This window comes from Balearica regulorum, chromosome 3, assembly GCF_011004875.1.
Source record: "Balearica regulorum gibbericeps isolate bBalReg1 chromosome 3, bBalReg1.pri, whole genome shotgun sequence".
Taxonomy (NCBI): Eukaryota; Metazoa; Chordata; class Aves; order Gruiformes; family Gruidae; genus Balearica; species Balearica regulorum.
The window spans coordinates 64,214,970-64,240,810 of record NC_046186.1 but is presented as its reverse complement, the minus strand read 5'-3'; the positions used below and the strand labels follow the sequence as shown (position 1 = coordinate 64,240,810).

The following is a 25,841-nucleotide window of genomic DNA, read 5'->3' as shown; positions in this document are numbered from 1 at the left end:
GGATGGGAGTTTTTAACTCTACCTTGATTTTCCTGATCTTTCTTCCCAAGAAAGAAACACTTGGAACCCAGTTCCCAATGGAACCTTATTGTTTCATGCTGGGAAAACATGTCTATAAACTCAAAATGCTATATTCTTTCTTGATGTTGCTATATAGGATAGATACCTACCTAAGAAAATCAGAAGACACAATGAAATATTGGCAATCTGGAAGGAAGCATATGTTAAAATATTTACTTGATCTGATTCTTGATATAAAATGCACTTAAGTTGAGGGGAAGCTTTCCTTTTATGTTAAAAGGCCTTGAATCAGCATCTAAAAGCAGTAGAAACAGAACAACAGTGTTTATTTTGCTTTACAAATGCAGTGATCCAGACCTGTCTCAAGTTTGTGGGGTTTTTTGATTGGTGTATTTTTTTGGTACCCTACAAGAAAATGATCTTCACCTGTTAGCAGTTTTAGATAAACAAGATAAAAGAGAAAAGTGTTTTATAAGAATCAATGAGTTCTTTCAGAAGAAGAATTCTTCTGAAGGTTTCATTCCATCTTATAACTGGAGAAACTGAGGCTAGAGGTTGTAACTTACCTCAGGTTTTGGACAACTTAAGTGTCAGAAAGAAGAGCAGTGGTGAGAAGGCTGCCCTGCCTTCTGAAACTGGCTTGAAGCATCTGTGCCTCGAACTTTTTTTTAATCCCTCTGGCTGGCAATGCGGAGGAGGGAGAGCTTGAAGGCTGGAGACTAACTAGTGGTCTATTCAATGGATGGTTATATCTGGGTTTCACAATAATGGCAGACAGTAGATTTTTGTGTGCTAAGATTGAGAGCTTATTACACTTGGAAGTGTTGAGGAGTTTTTTTGCTTTTGTGGGGGGGGAGGAGTGGGTGGGAGGGAGGTTCCCCTGTCAAACTCTGACTTCTTGGTTGCTTTCTCTTTGGGTATGGTGTTCTTTTAAAACAGTATTTTAACTGCACTTATCCTAAGAAAATAGCAGGAGAAAGAAATTCCTATGAAATGTAGCTTGATGAACATACAATAGTGTCTCATGGAATGGGAGGAAAAATCTGTGTATCGTGATACAGGAATGTCTTATGAGTACTTCTGTTTGCAGGGCTTTTCATAGGCAATTAGTCTGTAAATTTCTTTTGCCCCTTTTGCAATAGTACGTGATCTTCCATTCAGTTGGTTTGATTTTCAGTATTGCAACCTGACGTAGCCAATGATAGAAGATGACTTCCAGTTAGTGTTACATCAAGTGGGTTTTTTTTCTTGAAAACATACACAGTCCTAGTTATCACAGCCTGCCAGCTCTGATGGAAGATACAAATTGTCTTGTCTTCACACAGTTTTTCCTTTCTGTTAGTTAGCTGACTTGTGTTGAATACTGCCTTTTGTGTTCCCTCCCATGAAAGCAAAAAGGTTCACTTCAGTAAGTTCGGACTGGCAGAGTGCTTCACAAGGCAGTGGCTGTAGAACATGAACTTACTATGTGCAACTCATACTCTGAATGACAGTAATGGGCTTCATGTAGTGTTTGGATAGTTTACAGGGACTGAAGCAATTCTGTGAATGAAATAAGATAGCAAAACTAGAGTTCAGCCATTGAATGTTATCAGATTACCCATAGTAGACTGCACGTAGATATCATGGTGACTGTTCTGGTGACTGGCTTCAACTTGCTTTTCATTTCATAGGTAGCGATTATCGAGCCTTAATACCTGATGTTAAAGCAGAAACATCAATTAACATGTTGTTATCAATATTTACATTTCCCAGATCACAATATAATTATCCTAATAGTCTTTGTTCAAACTGCTGCTTAAGACTGTTGCGATCAGATAATGTACTGTGTAGGTAATTACACCTATAGAATCCAGTGGGTGAAAGTGGGTGTCTTTAAGTGTGTTGGTTTAACTGATAATGAGTTTGAAAGTGGTGTAAAAAGGAAAACCAAAAATTATCCAGTGCCCTAAAGATACACAGTTGCCCTCATTCCATCTCAAGAGAGTCTCACCCCATCAGTAAGAGCTCAGCTGTGACTGTATTGGTACACAGTATGACGAATGGTTAGAGGAGGAAAAAAGTCACTAATAGGGACTATGTAAGCAATTTTATTTTTTTTTCAAGAATTTAATAGCCTTGCTACTACAATTATCCACCACTTTGTTCCTTCAAGGGAATGTTACTTTCATCCCAGTTTTCATATAGAAGCTCCCACATAGCTGAGACAGGGCTGAAATAAGTAGAGCTTTCCTGCTAGGGATACTTCAGAAAATTCTTTTTCTGCCCTAAACAAATGGATGGAGGGAATTTGTCAATACAGTCTAGTTTTATGCAGCATTAGTATCTTTTTATGGATGTTTAATAGTGTTATTAGGGAGAGTTTTTACAAACCCCCAAGTACCTAAAGTTATGTGGTATCTTCTATTGTAATAGGTGTCTTTTATTTATAATAGGTTGCAAGTGGCTAGGGTGCCATTTTATTAGGCATTTCAAAACATGTTGTGGGCTGGCATAGTTTTTAACCAAAGGAACCTTGAAATAAAATCATGCTGCATAAGCTGAATGTGGTGTTGATTCTTTTCCTCTGTCACAATTCACCTCTGCATTAGTAAGTCAACAAAAAGAAATATGCACCAACGCCTCAGTTGCCGGTGTGTCATAGCTCAAATCCATCTTCACCAGCCCCTGAAGCATTGAACTTAGTCATTACTGTGTTTTGTACTCAGAGCAAGTCACTCTTATGGGTGCAGGGGATCCTGCAAGGACCAAGGAAGGCATTCTCAGTCTTGTAGCTGTTCTCCATGACTCCTCAGACAATAGGGAAATGGAGATGCTGTGAAACAGTTATCATACCTGTAAGCTTGGAAGCCCCTACAGTCAGGTGTATTTTTGTGTGTTAGATACTTCTTACGTGTTTTTTAAATGCCTGTTTAAGTAGTTTAGCAATTAAAGGTGATTGATTGATTGAACAGAATGTTTAAAAGGGCAGGAATCCTTTCTTAGTGGCTTATAAAAGGAGAGTGGAATGATATTTAACTAAGCTGCCATTTCAGTGTTGTTTTCTGTTACTTTTCTGTTGGCAACAGTCTTGGGCATGCATGAAAAGTATCTGTGGTACTAACTACTGTCCTCTTTTTGTGGCTGTGTGTGTAGTTATGTAGTATTTGTGGTAGGCATTAAGTGGATGAGATTTGAGGAATGGAGCTGTTCGTCTTACAGGACAAAGTAGTAGCCTGTATAAACTCCGGAAGGCAAATTGCTGAGCTAAAGAACAGCTTGTGTTACAGCTTTTTTTCTTAGTCTTTTTTTTTTTTTTTGTCCACGCCCTTTAGCACAAAGTGTTTTTAACTGTAGACAAATGTCATCATGTATAGCTTCCGTGCACGTGCAGAGAGTCCAAGGTGTAACCAAGCAGCAGGACGTAGCCAGGAGGAGATATGTACTGGAGGTGGGCTGTGGGCTTGGTTCAGAACTAGTGCCCTCCTGCAGAATACTTCTGTTTTGGTTGGGTGTTTTGTGCCTGTGCTGGAGAAGAAGGAAGAATGGTCCAGCTGAGCCTTCAGGTGGTGCTGTGTTCTTCTCCATCCACTGGGTTCCTGGCTGCTGAGCCTGAGGTGTGTGAGAACAGAGCTGTCCTGCCAGCTGAGCACGATCCAGGATTCCTCTGTAAAGAGCATCCCAGGCCACTGTGATACATACCATGTTGGCTATCATAAACTCTGAGCTTTCTTCTTCAGTATTGTTACCCATGTCATTGAGTGATCATATATGTCTGTATAATCTTGCATTTTCAATATGAGCCACCTGCAGACTTGTCAACTAATACATGTGCTGTCTTGTAGTGGGTGATCATGTTACATGAAGTTTCTCTTAAAAAAAAAAATCTGATGGGGAAAATCCTGTCATTTTGACATTATAGAGATGTTCTAGCTTGCAGTAGTATTTTGAAATGGTGAGCACACATTGAATTACAGAGGTGGAAGTGGTTGAAAATAAAGGTCTCACAGGTAAAACATCCAGCATGTTGCATAGAGACGTTTGGAGCCGTGAAGGATGAAACATGCAGATTGCAAAACTTGTGAGCAAGTATTCAGTTGTAAATGGCTGAAGAAAATCCAGAATGCCAGCACATAAAGGAAATCCAACTAATTAAAACCACCCAGGCTGTTTGTATTTTGTTCATTTTGCAAAGAGAATGATAATGGTTGGTGCTATAAAACTAATGGTGAGGTACAAAATATTCACTCTGAAAGTCCTTTCATTGTCCTATGTTGTCTGTACAAGCTAGAAATCCTGATTTTTGAGTTTTCATACAGGGAGAAGAATGTTCCAACACCTGGCTGTAATTGTGGGTGTACGCATTCCTAATACAAAAGGCATGCGCTGCATAGGAAGGTGATTACGTTAAGGGGTGGGGGAGGACACCCAACACATGCATATATGGAAGAAGACTCATCCTCATTGTTTTAGTTTAGATTAGGCTAAAATTTCTAAACATGAATAAACAGAGCAGCTGGCAAAATGTAGGTTCATGCCTGGAGCCTTCCAGGCTTCTTTTCACTCAGTGCTCATCTGCTTGTGCAAGCACAGCTCCATCCTCCCACCGCCCTGCGAGGAGGAAGGAGCAGCCCCTGCTGCCGAGGTGCTTCCAGCTCTCCGCAAGCGTATGGGAGACGGCGTTCCCGAGGCCAGCTTGCTGCAGCTGAGGAGACAACACTCATAGACCCCCTTTGATTAGGATGTGTCAGTGTTGTCAGGGCAACTGTTAACAGCGGCGTATCATATTTTCTCCTCTTGTGTTGCGTGCTGAATATTTTAGTGTGCTGTAGCTGGAAGAGGGTTGCAGGGAAAAAGGTGCTGCAGCAAGGAACCCGGAGCTCTGGGCTGGAATCCACTTGAACAGGTTAAGACAGCGACGAGCAGCATCCAAACCAATGTGCCTTTAATTAGGGCTTTCTTGAAGGTGGGGAAAGGCTGCAAGCCTTTCACTGCCAAGTGGATGTTGGTATTTGTCAGCTGTTTGCATACTGCTTATCCATAGGGGATCTATTACAAGTGCTCAAATGAACAGGCAGTGTTGCAGCTAGCTGCTAAGCAGGGGCTGCAGTTTCTTACTTTTTTTTTTTTAATAAGCGAGAGGCAACAGCAATATGCCTGGTTCAACTACTGCTCTCCGACAAGAGAGATTGAAGAAGACAAGTGCCAGGCCAAATCCCCTGGGTTTATTCACCATTAACGAAGAGGATGAGCAGCAAAAGAACGGGAATTCCAAAAGACTGAAAGGTATGTCACGGTTCTGCAGCGCGATCAGGGCTATATGTGGATTACACTGCATGGCAGGCAGAACGTTTTATTAGCTCTTCTGTGTGCTATGGAGAGTCTAAAGTAACTGGTGCAGTTTGGCAATGCATATTGGCACCCACAAATGCACTGTGCGTGATAGGTGTCTGTATCTGATTCCCCTGGATTGTTATGCAATCGTCTGCTTGGATATGAAGAAAAAAATACTTTTTAGTTATTAACCTCATTTTTTTTCTGGTACGGATGAGGGTCCTGCATTAGAAATGTATCAGTGACTTTCTGTGTGTTTTATCTGATTTCTGTGGACAGTCTGGATAAATACCTGTTTAAAAAAAAAAAAAAAAGGTGATTGTAAGCTTGGAGAATAGAGAATGCAATACCAGTCTGTTATAGAAGACAGTTTTCCCAAAGACAATGTAAAATTAGCTATACTTCCATTCCTGTGCATAAGGGGCAATGTGTCTTTGGCAGAGTACAGAAAAATATACATTGTTCAAATATGCTGACTTTGATAAGTCTGAGGGGAAAAAAACCCCCAAACAAATTGTAACTACTAAAGAAAAATATTTGTGGTGCTTAATGTAGGTGAGCGGTGGTGGCAGAGGGATGCTGATGGCTGTTGATTTAGAACAGAGGTCTGTCAAGCCTGTGTGGTCACTGTCTATCTTGTAATTAATGTTTTCCACATGGATCCTAGTGTTTAAATTCTGTTGGTCTGGCAGGGATCCTGCACCTTACAATTGTGACTGGAATGTTAAGTTTGATCATTAGAATTTTAATTCTTTTCTGTGATCAAGTGATTCCATTTATTCGAACACTCCTTTTTGTGGTCTTATTGGGGGGGGGGGGGGGAATTGTACCAGACTTTTTTGTTTACAAAACAAATGTTAGCTTGTAGCCTCAAGAGAGTGTTTCAATTTTCAGATGTTACCATTCTACTCTGTAAGGGGAGAGGCTAGCAAGCATTTAAATAGCAAATTTTTAATATGTATATTTATTAGAGTTGAATAATTTACAGCTAACTGGTTATTTTCTTTCTCTTGAAGGAAAAAGGTAGCTTGGTAGCTGTTAGAAACAAATTCTGTAGTCGGGATTTTTTCTGGAGTTTGCAGCTTGTACTGTTTTTTTTGTTTTCTCTCGGAATAGTAAAGAACCTGACAAATTTGAGTGTTCTGGTAAAATATATATTGCTAGTCACTGTTAATGTGCCTACTGTGTTAGGGTCTTGTGTACATAGTTACTTGCTCTTCTGTATTTTTGAAACTGCCCATATAAAATGGGGATACAAACTCTAGTGTGAGGCTGAGTTTTTAATGTTTTAAGAAGCATATTACTTTCCTTTATCACCCACTGGATGACTTCCAGAGTCAACAGTCCGCAAAGCTAAGAATCAGTAATCTTCCTGAGTTTGTTCAATGACACTGATAGTTTCCCAGGGTAAAAGTTCTTGTTGGCTTAGCTTGCAGCAGTTATACAGATGTGCTTATCCTTTGCCTCTCATTATAACTGAGGTTCAATTTTTGATTATTGCTTTTTTCTCTTGCTGCTGTGAAGTATAAGTAGACAAATGTGCACAGGAGCACAGACAGCAAACTAAGAAGTGTATGTGGCTTTAACATAAAAAAAAATTGTGGGTTACCTTGAATGCTCCTAGTGAGAAATAGCATAGGAGGCTGTACGAAATATTTTGGCAGTATACTTGTTTGTTTTTCTTTTACTAAATACTTAAAATGTCTCATAGTGTCTCTAGAACACTATTTGCATGCTGCTGGATGTAGTTATTTACCCTTCTGTACATTTGAATGCATTATCAGTGGTTAGGTGGTTAGAGCTGGAATGTCTGGTTGTGGGGAGTGCATATATTCAGGGTTGTGTTCTCCCTTCCCTACCCAGTACCAAGCAAGGTGACTACAGTGCAGTTCTGAGCAGAAACATATGTGTGATGGGCCCATGTGAGGCTTTCTTGAGTCTTTAGAGTCTGTTGTTATATTGCTACTTTACAGTGTTTGTTTCATCTTAGTTCTTAGTTGTCTGCAGCTGCTGAGATTTTTCTTTTTTCTTTTTTCCCTCTCTAGCACATACTAAGTCAGTGTCATCTTCATGGGAGGTGGGCTACATGTCATTTTCATCTGCAGGTTCTGTAGTCATGCTGGACCTGTCTTTGTACAGCAGTTCAAAATCCCAGAGGTCTTTAATGGATCTGTTACTCCAAAGTAATAAAGCATCTCATTCCTCTGTTAAGGATATTTGAATATCATCACAAGTTTTAAAATAATCATAATTTTGGTAGTTCAGGTCTTTTCAGAATACTAAGGCTTGATTAGAGTTTGTATGAGAATTGTTTTTGTCATCTGGGAAAAAATATTAATGTGGATCATAAAGTGGTTAACATTTGTGAGATTTTCTGTAAGTTGATTTTGATATCAGCCATTTCTTTTCTTGTCTTTGGTTGTCTGTTGTAATCTCAGAAGTCTGGTAGGCAATGAATTTGTTCCTCCAGTGTAAACAAATAATGAACTGAAAATGTTTGTCAAGGATTTTTTTTTTTTAATCTGGCAGTGATCTTTGTAGCCATGTGCTCCTGATACTTCCTTTCCTGTGATATGAATTGTATTCACTGCTTTTTCACCAAATATTTTAACTTCCTTTCCTTTTCTCCACCCCCGCCCCCTTCCTCCCTAATAGCTAAATGCATGTTTTAGGAGGATGGGAAGAGGCAGCCATTGACTTCTGGATTCTGAATAATGTTGCTACTTGCCTCTGTATATCAATTAGCTAAATGGTAGTTAGAAAGGTAAGAGAATTTTTTTTGATCAGTCTATGCCTTAGAATTTTCTACAAGCCTGAATGTGAATTTCATATGAGCCTGTGTCTGTTCAGACTTTTTTAATACTCACTAGATTTCACAGGATTGTTGGCTGAAATTGTTGGTCACAATTGGGTGGGAGTATGCAGGGGGTGGGGGTATTCCCTTGGTATTTTTTAGTAGAGAACTAATTGTTCTTCTGCTACATATGTTCCTTGAAAGTCCTGAAAGTTGTTGGTTGTTTTCACAGATAATGCTTATATCAAGAAATGAGTCTTATCTCACGGACATTCATATGAGTTTGTTCCTTGTTTTGGGTTTGGTGTTTTTCCATTTGTTCTAATGAATTTGACAGTTTCTTTTAGCTTGGGAGTGTTGGGTTTTGTTTTCTGGTTTTGGGGAGTTTTGCTCAAGTTTTATTGCCTCCCTTTGTCATTTTGCCAAAATACTAGTTCAACCAAGCAAGCTTTACTAAGATGCTTGAAACTTAAATTAGTGAGCTCAAGTGCATAAATGACTGGACATCTACAAAATAACAATTTAGGATTGTTATTGCCTGATTCTTTAAAGAGGTGTTTTTATCATTGAATGTTAATGGAGGTAAAATTAATGTCTTGTTTGTAAGCTAAGAGCAAGGAGAATTGGCACAGGTATCCAAGCTGTGTGGTACTTAGACAGATTTGTGATTATCCAGAAGACTTCCAGGTAATAAATCCTGGTTGGTTGAAGTCTGAATGTGAATTGAGGATGAACTTCCTATGGGGATCAGCATCTAAAGAAAACCAATCTTGCAGGCATATCTGGTTTTGTTCTGTTAAGCAGCCTTAGAAATCAGTTCACAGCAAAGTAATAGACTAGTGTTTCCAAAGGGAGATTTTTGACAGCTTAACATTGGCACTTGCATTTTCAATAGGTAGAGCTGTGCTTCTGGATGCAGTATCGGTGTTTAGAGCACACTTTTCATTCAGTGGTATTTCATAAACACTATTTGCTGAAAGATCTGGATGTATGGCTGCAAAAGCCTCAGTTTTGCAGCCATCCCAAGTCTCCATTTAAAGCAATGTGCTTTTAAAATCTATTTGCCTTTCAAAACTTAGGACATATAGTCATGCATGAAATATATGCCATATGTTTTATTTAGGTTACATATTTACATCCCAAGTGTGCTACTGCGGCAAGTACTGTGTTGGGACAAGGCCTGTGTTTTTGTTACATGTCTGTATAGCACCCACTATTGCAGGGTCTTGAGGTCCAACTGTTGCATGGCAGAACAGTGCAAATAAGAATTGCTTTGAATTGCCTTTTTTACTTTTATTAACAGCCTCTCTTCTCCTCTCCTGTTATAACATACAAGAATTTTGCTACATAGTGCACTCTTCAAATACCATTTGTATAGGTTTACAGGAGCTTATTTTGCACTTGAATTGTTTTTGGGTTTAGTCACCAGCTTTCCATCAGTTCTGCAACTATAGCCACAAAGAAACCAGACAAAACAGGCACAGAACCACACGGTCTAACAGCTTCACTGTGCCCTTAAAGCTTGTGTTGTAAAACAAATACTGTTTCTGTGACTGAAGATAGTGTGAGAATGTGGTTCTCTATGTAAATCACAAAGATATGTCCAGGTAGATTAGTGTTTAAAGGTATCCATTCTGTGCGTGTGAACTTTGGCCTCAGCCATTCTTTGAATTCAGGCACAAGCAATTCAATTTACCTTAGTATTTCCCTCCTCTGTCCTGTTGGTTTTGTGCACCTTCAATGTAGTCTTAACTCTTACTCAATTTTATGAAATTTTTAAGTGATGCCTCTTCTCCTTCCCCTTAGGGGAGGGCACACCTTTCCAGACTATTGATAATGTTAAGTTTCTAAAATTATCATTTGAAGAGTGTAGAAAAGTAATGCTCATATTTCTGGATTATAAATGTGAATAATAATTGAAATAGCGACCTTACAAGATTTATGGCAAATGAATGAAAAGATTAGCAATGGACTCCTTCACCTGCCTGCTTATTTAAAATGCATCAAGGGACTATACCTCTAATCTGCTGAGCCTTGCTGCTAATAAAAGCTAGACATATGTGCTTTAGGTCTCTGAACAGTAACACTGATTCTTTGTCATCCTGAAAACAAACAAGAGAAGGGTTTTTTCAAGTCCTTTGGTGCATGGCAGTGATGTCTGTAATTACCAGCAGATTTTGCTGCCGTTGTGTGGATGGTAATTTTTGTGTAATGCTTGTTTCAGATGTAAGCTTTGTTCATCCAGAGATGAGGGAGCTTTCTTCTAACATGACTGTTTATGTGCTTAGTCTTAATGTTCTGTATGTATTGGGGAAATACATATTCCTTGTTAAACTCAGATTGGCTAACTTTGAATTCAGTTGTTATTTTGTTGCTGTGTGTCTACACCCAAACACAAACTTAAGATACCTGAAAGAAAGGAAATTTGGCATCCTTTAAACTGATAGTCCTGGAAACTGAAACTATATACCTACAAAACAGGTACTGCATGGGGTGTGGAAGTGTAATCTTATCCCATGCTGCGGAGTCTGTGCCTCAGGCTGGATGCAAAATGCCAGCTTGGTTTCTGGCTTCCACCACACTTTAAACCAGCAAAACTGCCTGGGATGGTGGTTCTCCCAACAGGGCCTCTTAACACTAGTTTGTAGGCTGACCTCCAGTTTGGTTTGCACAGAACAGTGAGCAGCTGTTAAAGGCTGGTGAACTGGCTCACCAAAATCAACTACTGGAGGTCTTCATGACAGTTTGTAGCCTTATCTTGCCCATCTGCATTTGAGGCAAAGTTAGGGGAAAGAGTGGGTGGAAGGCAGGAAGGAAAGGTGCCAGTTCTTATTACAGTGCTGGTTGTGTAAAGGGGCAGGGCTGAGAGCCTGGACAATGTGGTTTGTCATCCTGCACTATTCAGTGAGTTTTGCTTATGTTTCTCTCTACACTTCTTTCTTTCTGGTAGCCAAGGCCAGAAGAAGGGTCCAAAAGTATTTGTGACTTTTCTGGACATTGATTTATAAACAACTCTTAAGGTATCTGGGAGGTACATTCTTAAAACCCCTCTATATTCATTACCTAATTAGCAGCTGTTGGGCGTACAGAAGGAAGTAGTGTTTTTTTCAGGAAGCTACTACAAAGCAATCTCCTTTGTAGGATTTCACTGTTCATAGCTGTAGGTGCTAGGTAGCATGAAACAACTTATTTGTAATAAAGACAAAGAGATCCTAACATTAAGTAATTTATTTGCAATAAAGTGAGGAGACAGTGCTGGAAGTCTCAGGGAATATGTCTGCAGACCAGTAGAGCAAATCTGATTTGTTCATTCCCTCTGGCTTTCGGAGTGAAAGTCCCAGGTCTGAGGACTTGGCTTGTGTTGTAACACAGTCTGTTCATCAAAGTGTGTGCTGGGATTACTGAGAGCTTATCTCTGCTGGGTAAGAATCATCTTACACTTCTAGCTCAGCTCTGTGACAAGAGGCTTCCACTGCTGATTCTGTAGGATTGTGTTTATATATTTTGTCAACTGTTTTTGTGAGGGGAAGCAGCCTGTGATCTATTCATGTGCTCAGAGAGCACACTTGACATTATGTGGATGGCAAAAGTGGGGAAAAAAAAAACAACCCAACAAACCAATGCTGGAAGTCTTTAAAGTTTACGACTTTAAAGTTTAATTCCTTGTTAAAAGGAATTCAGGTTAACTTGGCATGTGAGCTGAGGATAATCCTAATTAGGGAAAGGCTGAATTTTGCAAAGTAACTTTTGTTAGTAAACAGGATTATTTCAACCAAGATATAAACGATAACATAGTATTCAACAGAGCTGTCCATGTGAGAATGGGGTGCAGTATTTGGTTACTGTTCTTGCTTGACAGAATGCTTGTTGAAGTTGCAAAAAGATTTGAGTTCAATTTAATTTAGATAACTCTCAGAAAACTTTATGTAATAAGAAACACCACTTGTGAAAGATTGATAGCAAGCAGTGGAGTTTCTTCCTTATTCACTGTTACCACTGTAAAAGCAGTGGCTTTAAGAACCTTGAATTGGGAATATGATTACAACTGTGGAGAAAATACATGTAAAAAGAATGTAGGCTTATGGTCATTTCTTATGGGAGAGAGAGAGAAACCTGGAAAGTGGTAGATCTGACCAAGGATCTTGACATTTTCTGAGGTGTTGTTGCATTCTTCCCCCTTTTCCTGAAAATATGAAAACAGTTGTCTTGCAAGGGGTTTATACAGTAACATGCCATTGGAATAAGAGGACAGCAAGAAGAAATGGACCTTTATACCCTATCTGTACCACACTACACATGCCTTGGAAGTACTATGTATTTATTTTGCAGTGGAAAAGTGAGGCAATAGCTAAGCATGTATTTTAAAAAGAAATATGTTGCAGTTAAATTCCCTGATGTTTTTGTGATTGTGGTGTTGTCAAGAGTCTTGGCAATCTTGCTGCTGTTAGCAAGCTTACTCAGAAACTGCTGTATCCATTCACTCCTTTGAAGTTGCCTTTATATCCAGGTATGTAGAAGTCTGGCTTTATGTTTAAGAGAAAACCTTTTGCTTGTCGTATTGAACTCCAGAGAAATTAATGAGCACCGACCGGCCTAGAGTGTTGCTTCTGGCCGTGAGCAAGTGATGATGGAACTCTACTCATTACTGGCCTCAGCTGAATCGGTGGGAATACATAATTTTTCTTCTTGCACAAACTCACACATGTGCATTCTTTGCTTACTCAGCTATACACAGAGTACTTTTTGTGCGCTTTTTTCCCCCCCCTGCTTCTTAAAATTCAGTCTGTACTTTACAACTGGACAACTTGTTTTTCTGGTATTTGAGAATTAAGAGTTCTAAGTGAAAGCATCTCAAAAGAATTTTGTATTATTATCAGAAGTCTCTTCAGAAGTGATTCGTGGGTGTTTTTTTAAGGCACGTTAAGGAATTATTTAACCTAGTGTATCCAACCTCAGGCCACAACAGTAATGTGCCAGGAGAAAAATGCCACAATGATTGATGCAATTTGCTCTATTGTAATGAACCACCTTCACTCACTGAAGGTGCATCTCACAGCACACTGTTTTTGCAGCCAAGCATTTATTGAAACTCATACATGAGTTTCACCTGCACTGAATTGAAGTATGATATAAGTGGATGCTGATGTCTGTGGGTCAGATCTATATAATGAAGGTGAGGGAGGTTATGGACAATGTTTAGTAAGCAAATAAAAATGCAGATGAAACATCAGAAGTGAAATTAGGGAGTACTCTAAAACTTGGGCTTTCATACCTTGTTGCTTGAGGTAAAATGTTTTTCAGAGGAGTGGAATCACATTTACCAAATTCTACACTCAACTCCCATCTCACTGATTTATAGGTTTGACTATGACAGCCACAGTGAATAGCCAAATTGTCCCAGACACCATCTTGGGGAATCTGTAGGTATAGATGTAGCATAACTGCTTAGTCGAGCTCAAGGCAGGAATGAATACGGATAGCATGTAGATTGTTTAAATTTTCTTTTTGTACTAGCGGTTTCAGCAGAGAAACACTTGAATGTTAGCCTCGCTTTCTTAATTAAATTATTAACTTGCAGGTAATGGCTAGAATAAACAAAATTCCAGTAGGCAGATCGCTGCAGCTGAACCTAGATGCAGGTTTCTCCAGAAAGTAGAACTTGTGTCCCCATACCAGAGGAGGAGACAAGGGGTTTGGGGCAGGCTATGTTGATGGAAAGCTGAACTGCTGTGTCAGTACTGACACAGACCTGTAGCTGCCTTGTGTGTGTTTGTGCTGGGCAACTGTTCAGTTGTTTTCAACTAGAATAATACCTTCTGTAGCTTCAATGGGATGATGGTACAAGATTCTCTGTGTCTAATTGTTTGCCAAATTATAAGTCCATTGAAGTTTTTGTTCCTTTTTATTAATGCTGGACAAATAGATTGTCTTCTAGTTGTTTCAGATCTGTTGAAGCCTACCTAGTTTTGCTCTTTAGCTCTGTAAAGGCAACACAGTTTTTCTCAGGGATTAGCTATGCTTCTGTAGACTTGAGTTCATGTCTAATTTATAGAGTTTATCTGTGCAGATGTCAACAAGAGGAAACTGGATTTGGAATCAAGAGTCTGAGCAAATCAAGCACAGGTATCTGCTGAGACTGGTGGAAGCAAAAGTGGAAAGTAGCAGAGATTCCACATTATAGAAATCTTCCAGTTGATGTCCTTCACTTAGGAATAAAAATTTAGTTAGCTGAAGCACTCTCTGGTACTAGTGTCTATACAGCTGGCTTCAGAGAAAGCAGGAATTTTCTGTTAGAAGTCATAGTTGTGGATTTACAATTGACCCTCAATCTCAGTAAGGGGTTTTCAGTAGTGTGTGTTGGAGGCCAGATTACAATCAACTTGGAAGATGCAGTCAGTTTGCTTAGGAGTTGAGAGTTACCCAAAAACCTCAACAACCCAGGAGAAATACTCAAGGTACCGGAAGTCCCAGAAGGGACTTGATGTACTTACAGACTGAATTTGTAGTTTGGTTTCTGGCCACCTGCTCTCCAGTCTTTATTCTCTTGTTTAATGCTGCTACAGTCTGAACATCAGTCATGCCTACTAATTGGCCTAGTCCTTCACATGGAGGTTGACTTCCTCCCCCCTCCCCCCCCCCCCCCCAACTTTCTTCTGGTCTTCCTCTTACATCTGAAGCAGATGTAGGAACAACTGTCCTTCCACAATCTGGCATGCCAGGTACAACTACTGACAGATCTCTTCTGGCTGATGGAGTTTTGCCTTCAGAAGAGCCTTGCTGCAGCCTAGTGCCATAGCCACCTCCTATTGCATGGTATGCTGTACTAGAAATGTGCTCTTTTTCCTTATCAGGAATGGGGATGCCTCCCTGAAGGATCTGAGGATAGTGGGTGACACAGAAAACATTAAGAAGAATTTTTAGTCTGTGTGCTGGGAGACAAAGAGGAAAAGGAAAAACGTTATTTCAAAAATAACGTTTCTACAGGATGCCTGAATTCTAATTTAATTGGTGGGAATATGATTGTTGTGTTGATGTCTTGGGCAGAAACAATCTGACTAGTTGAAAATCCAGTAAAAGATCCTGGACCTAAAATCTCATAACATCCTAAAACATACTGTTAAGTGTGCCGAATAGGCTTGGGGTTGCCATTCTTGAATTCCAGATCTTTTTCAGTTCATTTTAAACTCCTGTACAGACAAGATTTATTATAGAAGTGCTGACAGAACTTGATTCACACTGTTGTACGTCAGTGTACACAGCTATCTCATTTCTCAATTCTGCTTCGGAGAGCTTTTCAGAAAGCTGTTTTGGAAATGCAGGTTTGTCCAGTTACCCGCCCTTGACATGAAAAGTCATCCTTTTATGCAGCCATTCTAGCTTTGTTTTTTTCCTTTTTCAGAGTCAGTTTCCTCATTGCCTGCATGCTGACTAATGCACTGATGAAGACTACAATACTAAGTTTTGGCTTGTATGCCAAGACATCATGAATGACATCAAATGGTTCTGAGCTGTTTTTGAAGACGCAGAGGTAGCACGTCAGTGGAGTTCACACTTGTTTATACTTCTGAGTGCAGCAGTGGCAGTGTGGTGGAAAACAAACTACTGAACCTTCTTGCCTGTCATTCCTTCTTAATTGTAATAGCTATTTCATTGAGGAATGTGCACCTCATCTTGGACATGCAGTGCGCACAAACTCTAGACAATGCTACTTTCACATTTTGTGTGCATTCCCTTTCACTAGAAAAACCAAAACATGTTTACCTCACTGTCTTATTCCCTGCAGCAAAGGAAGAAAAAGTAGGTTGTGGTTAAACAAACAAACAAAAAAAATAGAACAAAAACCCAAACCATAAACCAACAACCAACAACTTTCTCCAGCCAGCTAGCTGTGTTAAAGTGCTCTGTTTAGTTGCAGTCTGAACTGCAAAATAAGAGGGTAAAGGAGCAAAGGAAAAGCAGATGGCAGTTGCTGTCTGTAAATCAGAAAAGGACAGCAGCAACCAGCTGCTGAGTGAGGTATTTGCAATAAAACCAGGCTGCAGACCAAGCAGCTACTGCTTGTCATTGTGCCTGGGTTATCAGCATTTTAGTATGTTCTTACAGTTCCAATCTGAAATATTCCGTAATGTATTTATTTACTTTTGTGCCAGGATTTTTCTTCACCAGGTTATTCTCAAGTTTAAGAAACACAACTGTCAACTAGTTTGTGTTCAGGGAGTTTCTGTGAGCCTCACTGTCCCTGTGAGTTACCTGGATTGCTGCTGTAAAGCACATCTCAGATGCTCTAGTCATTGAAGACTGTATGCACAGTAGCTTGGCTTTTCACTGCAATATGTTTAACATAAATCTTTGTAGTCAATAACTGATGCAGAGCAGAAGAAAGCAGTATAGGCAAGATTGTGATGATCACACCGTGGTGATGCTTATGGATGCCTCCTTTTTCTGTTAGACTTTTGTTTAATCACCGTCCTTACAAATTTCCCTTGTTTGTGGCATCTACATCATGAGCAACATTCTGAGGCTGAAATATTTAAGGTGACAGTATGACGGTTTGATCATCCTCTCCTGAGAAATGAGACAGTGTCTCCTTGATTACAGTGTGTTGGAGTTATGAATACATTCCTGTGTTGGTTTTGCGTGGCAAGGTTTTTGGTAGCAGGGGGGGCTACAGGGGTGGCTTCTGTGAGAAGCTGCTAGAAGCTTCCCCTGTGTCTGATGATAGAGCCAATGCCAGCCGGCTCCAAGACGGACCCGCTGCTGGCCAAGGCCAAGCCAATCAGCGCCTCTGTGATAACATATTTAAGAAAGAGAAAAAAACAGTTAGAGAGCGCTTTTGCAGCCAGAGAGAGGAGTGAGAAGGATGTAAGAAACTCTGCAGACACCAAGGTCAGTGCAGAAGGAGGGGGAGGAGGTGCTCAGGCGCCGGAGCAGAGATCCCCCTGCAGCCTGTGGTGAAGACCATGGTGAAGCAGGCTGTCCCCCTGCAGCCATGGAGAAGGATGAGGGGGTGTGGGGATTCACCTGCAGCCCGTGGAGGACCCCAAGCCGGAGCAGGTGGAGGCACCTGAAGGAGGCTGTGACCCCGTGGGAAGCCCGTGCTGGAGCAAGCTCCTGGCAGGACCTGTGGACCCATGGAGACAGGAACCCAGGCCAGAGCAGGTTTGCTGGCAGGACTTGTGACCCCGTGGGGGACCCACGCTGGAGCAGTTTGCTCCTGAAGGTCTGCACCCCGTGGAGGAGACTCACGTTGGAGAAGGTCGTGAAGGACTGTCTCCCGTGAGAGGGACCCCCACGCTGGAGCAGGGGAACAATGAGAGGAGTCCTCCCCTGAGGATGAAGAAGCGGCAGAAACACCGTGTGATGAACCTGACCATAACCCCCACTCCCTGTCCCCCTGTGCCGCTGGGGGGGTGCGGAGGTTGAAGCCGGGAGTGAAGTTGAGCCCGGGAAGATGGGAGGGGTGGGGGGAGGTGTTTTAAGATTGGTTTTATTTCTTATTCCTCTACTCTGTTTTGCTTAGTAATAAATAAGATGAATTCCCTCTCTAAGTTCGGTCTGTTTTGCTCGTGATGATAATTAGAGAATGAACTCTCCCTGTCCTTATCTCGACCCGTAAGTTGTTTTTTTTCCTTGTACCTTTTCTCCCCTGTCTAATGAAAGAGGGGAGTGATAGAGCGGCTCTGGTGGGCACATGGCCCTCAGCAGGGTCAGCCCACCACAGTTCCTGACCCCAAGGCTTGCAGAGGCAATTTATGCTCATCCTTAGCACTGCAAACAGGCCCTGCTATTGTCTGGCTGTAAACAGGAGTTCAGTGTGTTTTGCTGCTGCTAGCAGTTCCCTTTTAACACTCAGTGAAGATTTAGCTTAAATTTTGAGAAAGTGCTGTTCTTTGATCCTTCTCTTTATACTTCAGGCTTTGACTATGGAGTTTTCTTAAACTTGTCCTAGGATTTCTTTTCAAAAAGATCTAGATAATTGCCAGTAGCAAGCTCTTATCACTGATCTAGTCCCAAATGGTGAGGCTGTAGCTTTTTTTTTTTTTTGCTATAAATCAAGGCAAGAAAGTTCTGCTGATGAAACCTGGAAGTCTGCAGGCCAGTTTTCAGTGGAGTGCTCAAGCAGGAGTACTTTAAGATGTCTTTGACCTCTTTTGTGTTTTTTTTTTTTTTTTAAGTAGGGGAAACAACAGTATGGCCTTGTAAACTTGACATGATAAGTTACCAAAAGCTTTAAGAAGGGAATCTCTGTTAGTGAGAGAGGTTACCCCTCTTCTGTTTGTTACCTGAGTGTTGCCTGCCCTTGTGGTGGGTCCCAGGAGTGTCATTTGACACATTACAGCTAGTGAGTCACATAAGCAGACACCTGTTCTTGAAACAATGTAAGCTAACATAGCTTTGTAAAGAAACAAGGTAGGGATCACCCTGATGAGAAGGTTTACTTTTGTGTTTGTGATGTTGGTAACATCTGTTTTATCAGTCCCTAAAAAGAGCCAAGATACTTCTTACAATGATGCTGTAGAATAATTGAAGTGGGTTGGTAGAGTTACTGCATACTAATAAACGGAATGTTCTGTGAAGTAAGTGGTATCCAACAGCTATAATTCAAAGTAAGGTTTTGAATTTTTCTCCTTGGTTATAAAACCTTTTGTAATGTGTGTCTGTAGGGAGCCATTTACTTATTTTTGAAAGCCTTTGTCCTTCCTCATTCTCACCCAATTCTCTGCCACAGAATATCCAACCTGACCTGCTTGCTGTGGTGGACTAAAGTACTGTGAAAGTACACCAAGACAGGAGGCTGGAAGTGAGCAAGAGTCACAAAAGTCAAGAGGAGACATAATGATATAAATACGGAGGCATGTTCTTCACTTGAGGAAGGCTTGGTTTTAGTTTTTAAAGCAAATGTCTTCTGAGACTGGTTATTGGAAACTAGTTATTGATTAACAGTCCTTCTGAGACCTGTGTTGCAAAGACTGTCTTATTCATATGAAAATTCTTGTGACTTAGAGAATAACTGGTGATAAATATAATGTCTAGGAACATTTACAGGAACAATCTCTGTTTCCCTCTCTGGGAGGGGAAACTTCTTTTTGCAGGACATCCCTTGACAATAGTCATTATAATGAGAGCTTTCCCATCTGACTCAAATATTTCAGGTGGTGTAGGGATTATTGAATATTACTCTGTGTGAAAAACAGCCAGCCAGTGAGACTCTAATTACTTTTGACTAAGCAACAGTGCACCTACTTCCCATTCTTTGCACAGTGTTTTCTCCCTTTCTTTTGTCACAACTTCTTTGATCTACCTTTTGCTTAAATGTTCTTTAAATTAAACCAGCATTAATTAAATACTCCAAAAGGATTTCATATGTAGTATAACATATATATGTGTTTGTGATATATATGTGTGTGTATATATATACACACCTAATAAAGTTCCTTTTTACAAAATGTTTTGCCTGTAAACCTTTTGAGAAGACTTTAGTACTTGCAGGTATTAAAAGATGTTGTAAAATCACTGTCTGCATATGCTTAACTTTCACTCTCTGTTGTGCTCTTGGATCTTTCAATGGGAAAATCCAATGAGATCTGGCTTTCCTGTTGTATAACACTATTGTGCAACTCTAAATGCTGAAGCCACCTTCCAGATACCCTTATTTTGTGCTGCTGTAAAGTAGTGCAACAATGGATTATGTTTTATGCTTTGCTTTTTAAAGGGAAAAAAATACAATGAGGAAAATAAGAAGGGCTATGTTGGTGTCCTGCATGCCTTCAAGATTAATTGGAACTTTCTGCTGAAAGAGAAGGTAATTTGTGTTGAATACAACTCACTGCTGAGTAAGTGGAGCATTGAGGTTTATGCTAATCTGCTGTTTCCCCTGTGCTGTAGTCTGTGACCAGGTTGGGCAGGGCTAGCATGGATTGTAGCTGGTCAAAGCTGCTCAGGCACTAATCCTTGCAGAATAGGGCTGTTTTAATGGTCCACTTGCACAGCATGTTGGTTGTGGTCCACTGAGCTCTGCCTTTCACGTGCTACTAGAGCCAAAAGCTGTGTGCTGAGGTGCTGATGGCCAAGCAGATGGCAATGGAGATTGCCTGCCAAGGTGATTTGCTGAGCAGATCTGCTGCCACTGCGTAGGATTGCCTATTTGTGGACTTGAGGAGCTGTAGATACATCAGTCGTTACAGTCTTTTAACAGTTTGAATTTCTTTTAGTAAATGTTGTAGATACAGTGCTGCCCAGTCAGCCTAGGAAATCACAAATAACGGATGATAAATTTTAAAGTATTTCTATTCCCTGTCCTGCCCAGGTAAGGTGTTATAACATGTTATAGTGTGGTTAGTGATTTTTGGTGAAGTATAGTGGCTAAACTTTATTCAGCAGTGGTGTTTGGGTAAGTGTTTCAGCTGTCTGTGGGTCCGTTTTGGGGGATGACTTAACGTCAGCTGATCCCCAAAGCTTTCTGCATGCAAGGATTGCTACTGCACCAGTGTTTCTAATCCTAGCCTCTGTGGCAAAGTAGAAAGCAATGCTGTGGTAAAGTGCTTAGGATGAAAGTTGACTTTTTGACATGGAGAAACCTTTGTTCCTACATCTGCCCTCATGCAAGTAGGGTACTACCCTTCACCCATGTACTATAATAGGGGTGTGTTGCAAGGCATCATTGACAAATATTCCAGTACTGTAAATCTGATTATTTGAGAAAGAAAATAGATAAGTATTACTAAGGCATTCCCCCAACTCAGGTAAACAAAGTAGGAACACTCATCTATGGGGGACATGGGGGTGTCTTTTTTTTAAAGGGCCATTGTCTTTAAAAAATACAGATGTAGGCAGATTACTAATGCCAGCTAGAGTGTGGGAAAAGGTTATGCTATAGAATTGCATCACAAGCTTTAGCAGAATTAAACATAAAGCTTGCAGACAGTGATTCTAGATCCTGTTCTTGCTCTGCTAAGTACTTTCCTTCTAAGAGAGTGTGAAAAACCCTGGCAGACTGTTGCCTGCTGTAGTTAACTCTAAAAATAGCTGAACGTTGAATTGTGTAGTCTGCTGTCACAACTGGGAAGATGTCCCATGGTATCAGTTGGAGCCCACCTATTGAAGGACTTAAGTACTTCAGTTTGAGCACTGAAAAGCTAGACTTCACATGTGCTCCTTTCCCATAGTCTTTAAAACCTCTTCCAAAGGTCTTTAATAAAGCCCTCTCTGAATAGGAGTTGAAACTAAGAATTAAAAAAGTGTATGAGCAAAAAAAGAAGGCTTACTGACCTTGAAGTATTTAAAATATTGCGTGGGATAGTTGCAACTCAATGGTTTGCTCTTTTGAGCTGCCGATGTTTTGCACAACTGTAATCCTGTCCTTGTAACTCATGGGTAGCGCAGAGCTATGTCTGTCATAAGAAATGCTGTATGTGGGGAATGTTAAAGAAGTCTGTCTGGCAAGAAGATGCACAATAAGACTTGTGCAAAACCATTAAAAAGGCTGGGCCTGCTTTCTCCCTGTTGTAATTCTTCTGAAGCAAAGTAAAGTGAAAAAGTAGTGAATTTGACCTCCTGTTTTCAGGCTTAGAGCACTTATCTTTTTCCCTTAGTAATGGACTGAAAACACTTATTGCCCTGTTCTGGATCTCCCTGGCTTTATTGAACTGAACCGCATTTTGCAAGTAAACAATTAATGGTCTAATTCTTGCTTGAAAGAAATAACCATACAGTATTCCATTTCGAAGAATGAGAAAACTTCCAAGGACAGGTATAGCTGTAGTACCTGGAAGCTGTCCTTGAAGAAACTGGTGCAAGTTTCTCGCAGCCTTTGAATCCCAAATTTGTTTATCTTCTGAATTTAATGATGGGTCTGTACCTCCTGCTATCACATTCAGTCATATCTCAAAATAGTAGAACTATAAAAAGCTTTATAATTTGCACTGGAGTAATTATTTGAAAAAATGCTTTCTTGGAAGTGGGGAACTATTATGTTATTAGGCAACTTGCAGAAATGGAGTTTGGAGCAGGGCACTTGTAAAATGTCTGAATCATCCCTCTTCTCAGGGCTAAGGCATGCTGGCAGGACTGCAGGCAGTGGCTGCTCCTGCACAGCCCTGGTCAACACTTGTGTGGAAAAACAAAGGGCTTCAGTCCTGGAGTACCCAGTCTGCTACTCATCAGAGAACAGGCCTCCATAGGATTTAATGGGAAGATAAGAGTGTCTGACACAAGGAAGAAAGGCATTATGAAGAAGAGTTATTTCTCCTTAATTGTATTTTTTTTATTCCTGAAATCTGGCTTTTTCACACTTCATGTTTCTTTGTTGAAAAGGTACTTACCAGGCCTTCCCAGAAGATCGCACTGTCTGTTTACTTAGAGTAGCATCTATTCACGTGCCACTAGCTCTTCTGACTTTTCTTGTGCTTCAGAGTTTTCCAGAGATCAAAGCTGCATTTATGAGAACTGGAGAGATACCATGCTGGACTAGGTCCAGATTCCTTGGGTTTGTTCTTATGCTATTGGCAGTAAATGAATCTAGATTGTTTTGCAGCATACTATCAATTTGCTGTACTGCTGAAGCTGTGGGGACCTGGCACTGGATTCAACTCTACTGCATTATTTTATTGCAAACCAATGCATCATGTGTCAGAGAGAGAGAAGTGTTTAAAATGATGGATTGCAAATGTAATCCAGTATGTATAAAGTCAGCACTTCTAAACACAAAAGCTAGAAGCGACTGTACTGATGCAGTTAGCTTGTGCCTTAGAGATAGTATCACAAAAAAGTGGTACACTCAGTTCTTTCATGTGTAGTCTCTGAAGTCTGCATTATTTAATAGTGAACTGGTCCCAAAAGTTATTGGCTAGCTTTGAGGCTTGGGAGGCTTTCTCAGGTTTCTTTTTTTTCTTTTTTTGTTCAGTGGCAAGTACTTCAATTTGTACTAATGAGGCTGCTGCTTTAAGACTAGGCTTTGGCTGCAGCTTACAAACTGCCTAAAATAACACTTTGGGGAGTAATAAGGCTACCTACTCTCACCACTGAATCAAATACTTAACTGCTGCATGGTTGTTCAGGCTCTATTCACTCTTCAGTAATTGCTGTGTTTGATGGTGTTACTCTGTTTTCAAAATCTGTTCACCAAATTCCTCAGTTCAGAGCTGTTTCCTCAGAGTGCCAAACATACAGCTTAGCTAAATGCAGAAGAAACTGTTCATTCCACAGCATTTTGTTTGCTAGGAGAAAGGGGAGTAGCTTGGATGAAAGGTGCACCAGCACGCAAGGTGCAATTCCTGACAGTTTGCACAGAAAAGATGTGTAGGCGTGTAGTCCCATCTAGATACAGATGTGCTTAAACAAAAGTGAATTGATAGTGTTTCAAAAGGGTACATGCATACCAGGGATACCGTACAGTAGTTACAGGTATAATACCTTCTGACACTACACTAAAGCATTATTTTGGAAAATGTGTGTGTTTCCTAAGGAAAATGGCCCACTCTCTGAACTGTTAGCTGAAGTTCCCATGTCTTTCCAGTAATAACATCCTAGTGAAACCAACTTTGGCTGCTGTAGCCTGCATTTGTAGGAATTTCAGAATGATGATAATAAATATTTATATCTTTTTGTAACACTACTTAACTGCAAATTATGGCACTTCTAGATCCTGCCCGTTTTCATTCTTATTAATGAAGCCTACATATACTTCTGCTTAGTGCTAACTTCTTGTAACTGAAACTTGCCTATTTTTGCTCAACAGTCAAAGCTGTGACTCTCCTGACAGCCTCCTACTGAAGAGTATATCAGACATCATTGCTTAGGTACATAAATGTGTGGAATAACTCTCTAAGTTCTCTCCTCCTCTAGCACACAGGGTAGGAGAGAAGCAAATCTGACTCAAGTGAATTCCCTCATAACCATATTATTAATCTAAATAGCTGATTTATTTATTTTTTAAATATGAATTCTGTGGATATAGGCCTAACTGAAATCTAAATGTGTACAATTATATAAACTTTACTGTAGAAATGCTTGAAACCAAATTGCCATCCTAAGGCTTACAACAGCATAGTTGAAGAAAGTTCCTTTGCTAAAACTGTGTAATCAAATGTGTGATTATAGGTTAAAAAAAATCCCTATGCTGCACATTTGGATCACATTGTTGGGCACAGAGGGCTTTCTTCAGCATCTAATGAAACTTCTCGGACTACTTGGGTCATGTACAGGCCTTGTTCCTGGCAAATGGCTCATGAGGACTCAAAGAAAGATGTGTTGTTTGTTCCTCTTCCTGGAATGGGAACCACAGAGCCCTTCTGGTATCTATCAGTTGCCAGCCAATTACCCTGCTGTTCTCGTCTTCTGGCTATACTTTGCCTTATGCAGGTTGTTCCAGGACAGCCATGAAGTGATTAAACTTTCAAAAAGGGCAGAAGGGATCTTTACATTGTTCTTTTTGGTCTTAAGCCATCGCACTCAGCTGTTCTCAGCAAATGCTCTTTGGAGTTTGGGGAGTGTTTTGAACATGAGAGCTGGTGTCAGAGTACCAGTGCTGTTATTGAATTGTTCTCTTTGGTGTTCATATACTAGCTTGTTCTCGAGTTGCAGGCCTGCGTGATACAGGGAAAGGAGGCTTTTACCAAAGCATTAACACCCCCCCCCCACACACACACACCTATTAAGATTTGCAAATATTTTATTTGATGAAACAAATTTTTTAGTTAAGGAGCCCTGACTTCCACTTATTCTCATGCCACCGTGAATATTGACTTCTACAGAAAAAAATTCAGATTCAGGTTGTGTTATTACTGTTGGGGGGGAAGGAAGTGACTACTTGTTCAGATTTTCAAGAGCTTTTTCTGTTAATGTACTAAAATAATTTCGTGAGGACACTGAATCTACAGTAGAAGCTTGTGTCTTGTCAGGAGACTTTTCAGTCCCATAAATGTGATTGCCTTCTGGTTACCAAAAAGGAAGCAATGTTTTTATATGTAAAGAAAGGGAAGAAAGTTGAATAAATCTGTACATGTATGATAACTGATGGGCTAATTTATTGTGGAGACGCTTATTGCCACAAAGCAAAGTGTGACACTTCTATTTGCAGTTAATTCCACAGGATTATACAGTTCTCACAAATGTGTTAGAGACTCAGGCTGGGGAGACCAAGTTCCTAAATACTAAACTATATATAGTAGCTATATATATGTATATATCAGTGTCTTCTGATTTAGTATTAGTAGATCAAAATATGCAAAAAACTTAACACAGACAAACACTTTCCTACATAAACAGTTTATTTAAGATATTGTTTGTAGATTCTTTTATATTCCTTTAAAAGGAGATGGAATGAAAGTCTTTGTTAAGACTTGGAAAAACTGTGGTAGCAGTGGATTTCACTTTTAATATTTAAATCTAGGGTCATATTCCCTGACAGTGGTCAGTGTAATGAAAGCCACAATTAAGCAGATGTAGTCCAGGGAATGCAACTGATGATGAAATCTCCCCCAAAACTGTTTTTCTACTGCTGTTTGACAATACTGACTGAATTAAACTCTTTTCAGGCAATTTTAAAATTAAGTGCCAACCTGCTTAAGTTTTCCTCCTTAGGATAGGCAGCAGAGTATGTCCTTGAATTTTTCAGGCTGCCTTTGGTTTTCTGGCACTTGTATTTTTCACCAAGCTCTCTTGCTCTTTGTGAAGACAGGTTAGAGCAGAAACAGCTTGCTGCTTTTATATATGT

General features: G+C 40.2%; 1 protein-coding gene across 6 annotated transcripts in view; it reads left to right on the top strand.

Moving 5' to 3' along the window:
* Positions 1 to 25,841, top strand: part of MAP7 (microtubule associated protein 7) — a 121,454-nt gene that overhangs the window by 8,882 nt on the left and 86,731 nt on the right. For 3 of the 6 annotated variants that reach the window (XM_075748204.1, XM_075748197.1, XM_075748196.1), the window contains exon 2: positions 5,137 to 5,286. The exons of the other annotated variants lie outside the window; for them this stretch is intronic. In XM_075748204.1, coding sequence (XP_075604319.1) covers positions 5,137 to 5,286 — 150 coding nt within the window. The remainder of the gene's footprint in view (positions 1 to 5,136; positions 5,287 to 25,841) is intronic. 6 annotated transcript variants of the gene reach the window in all.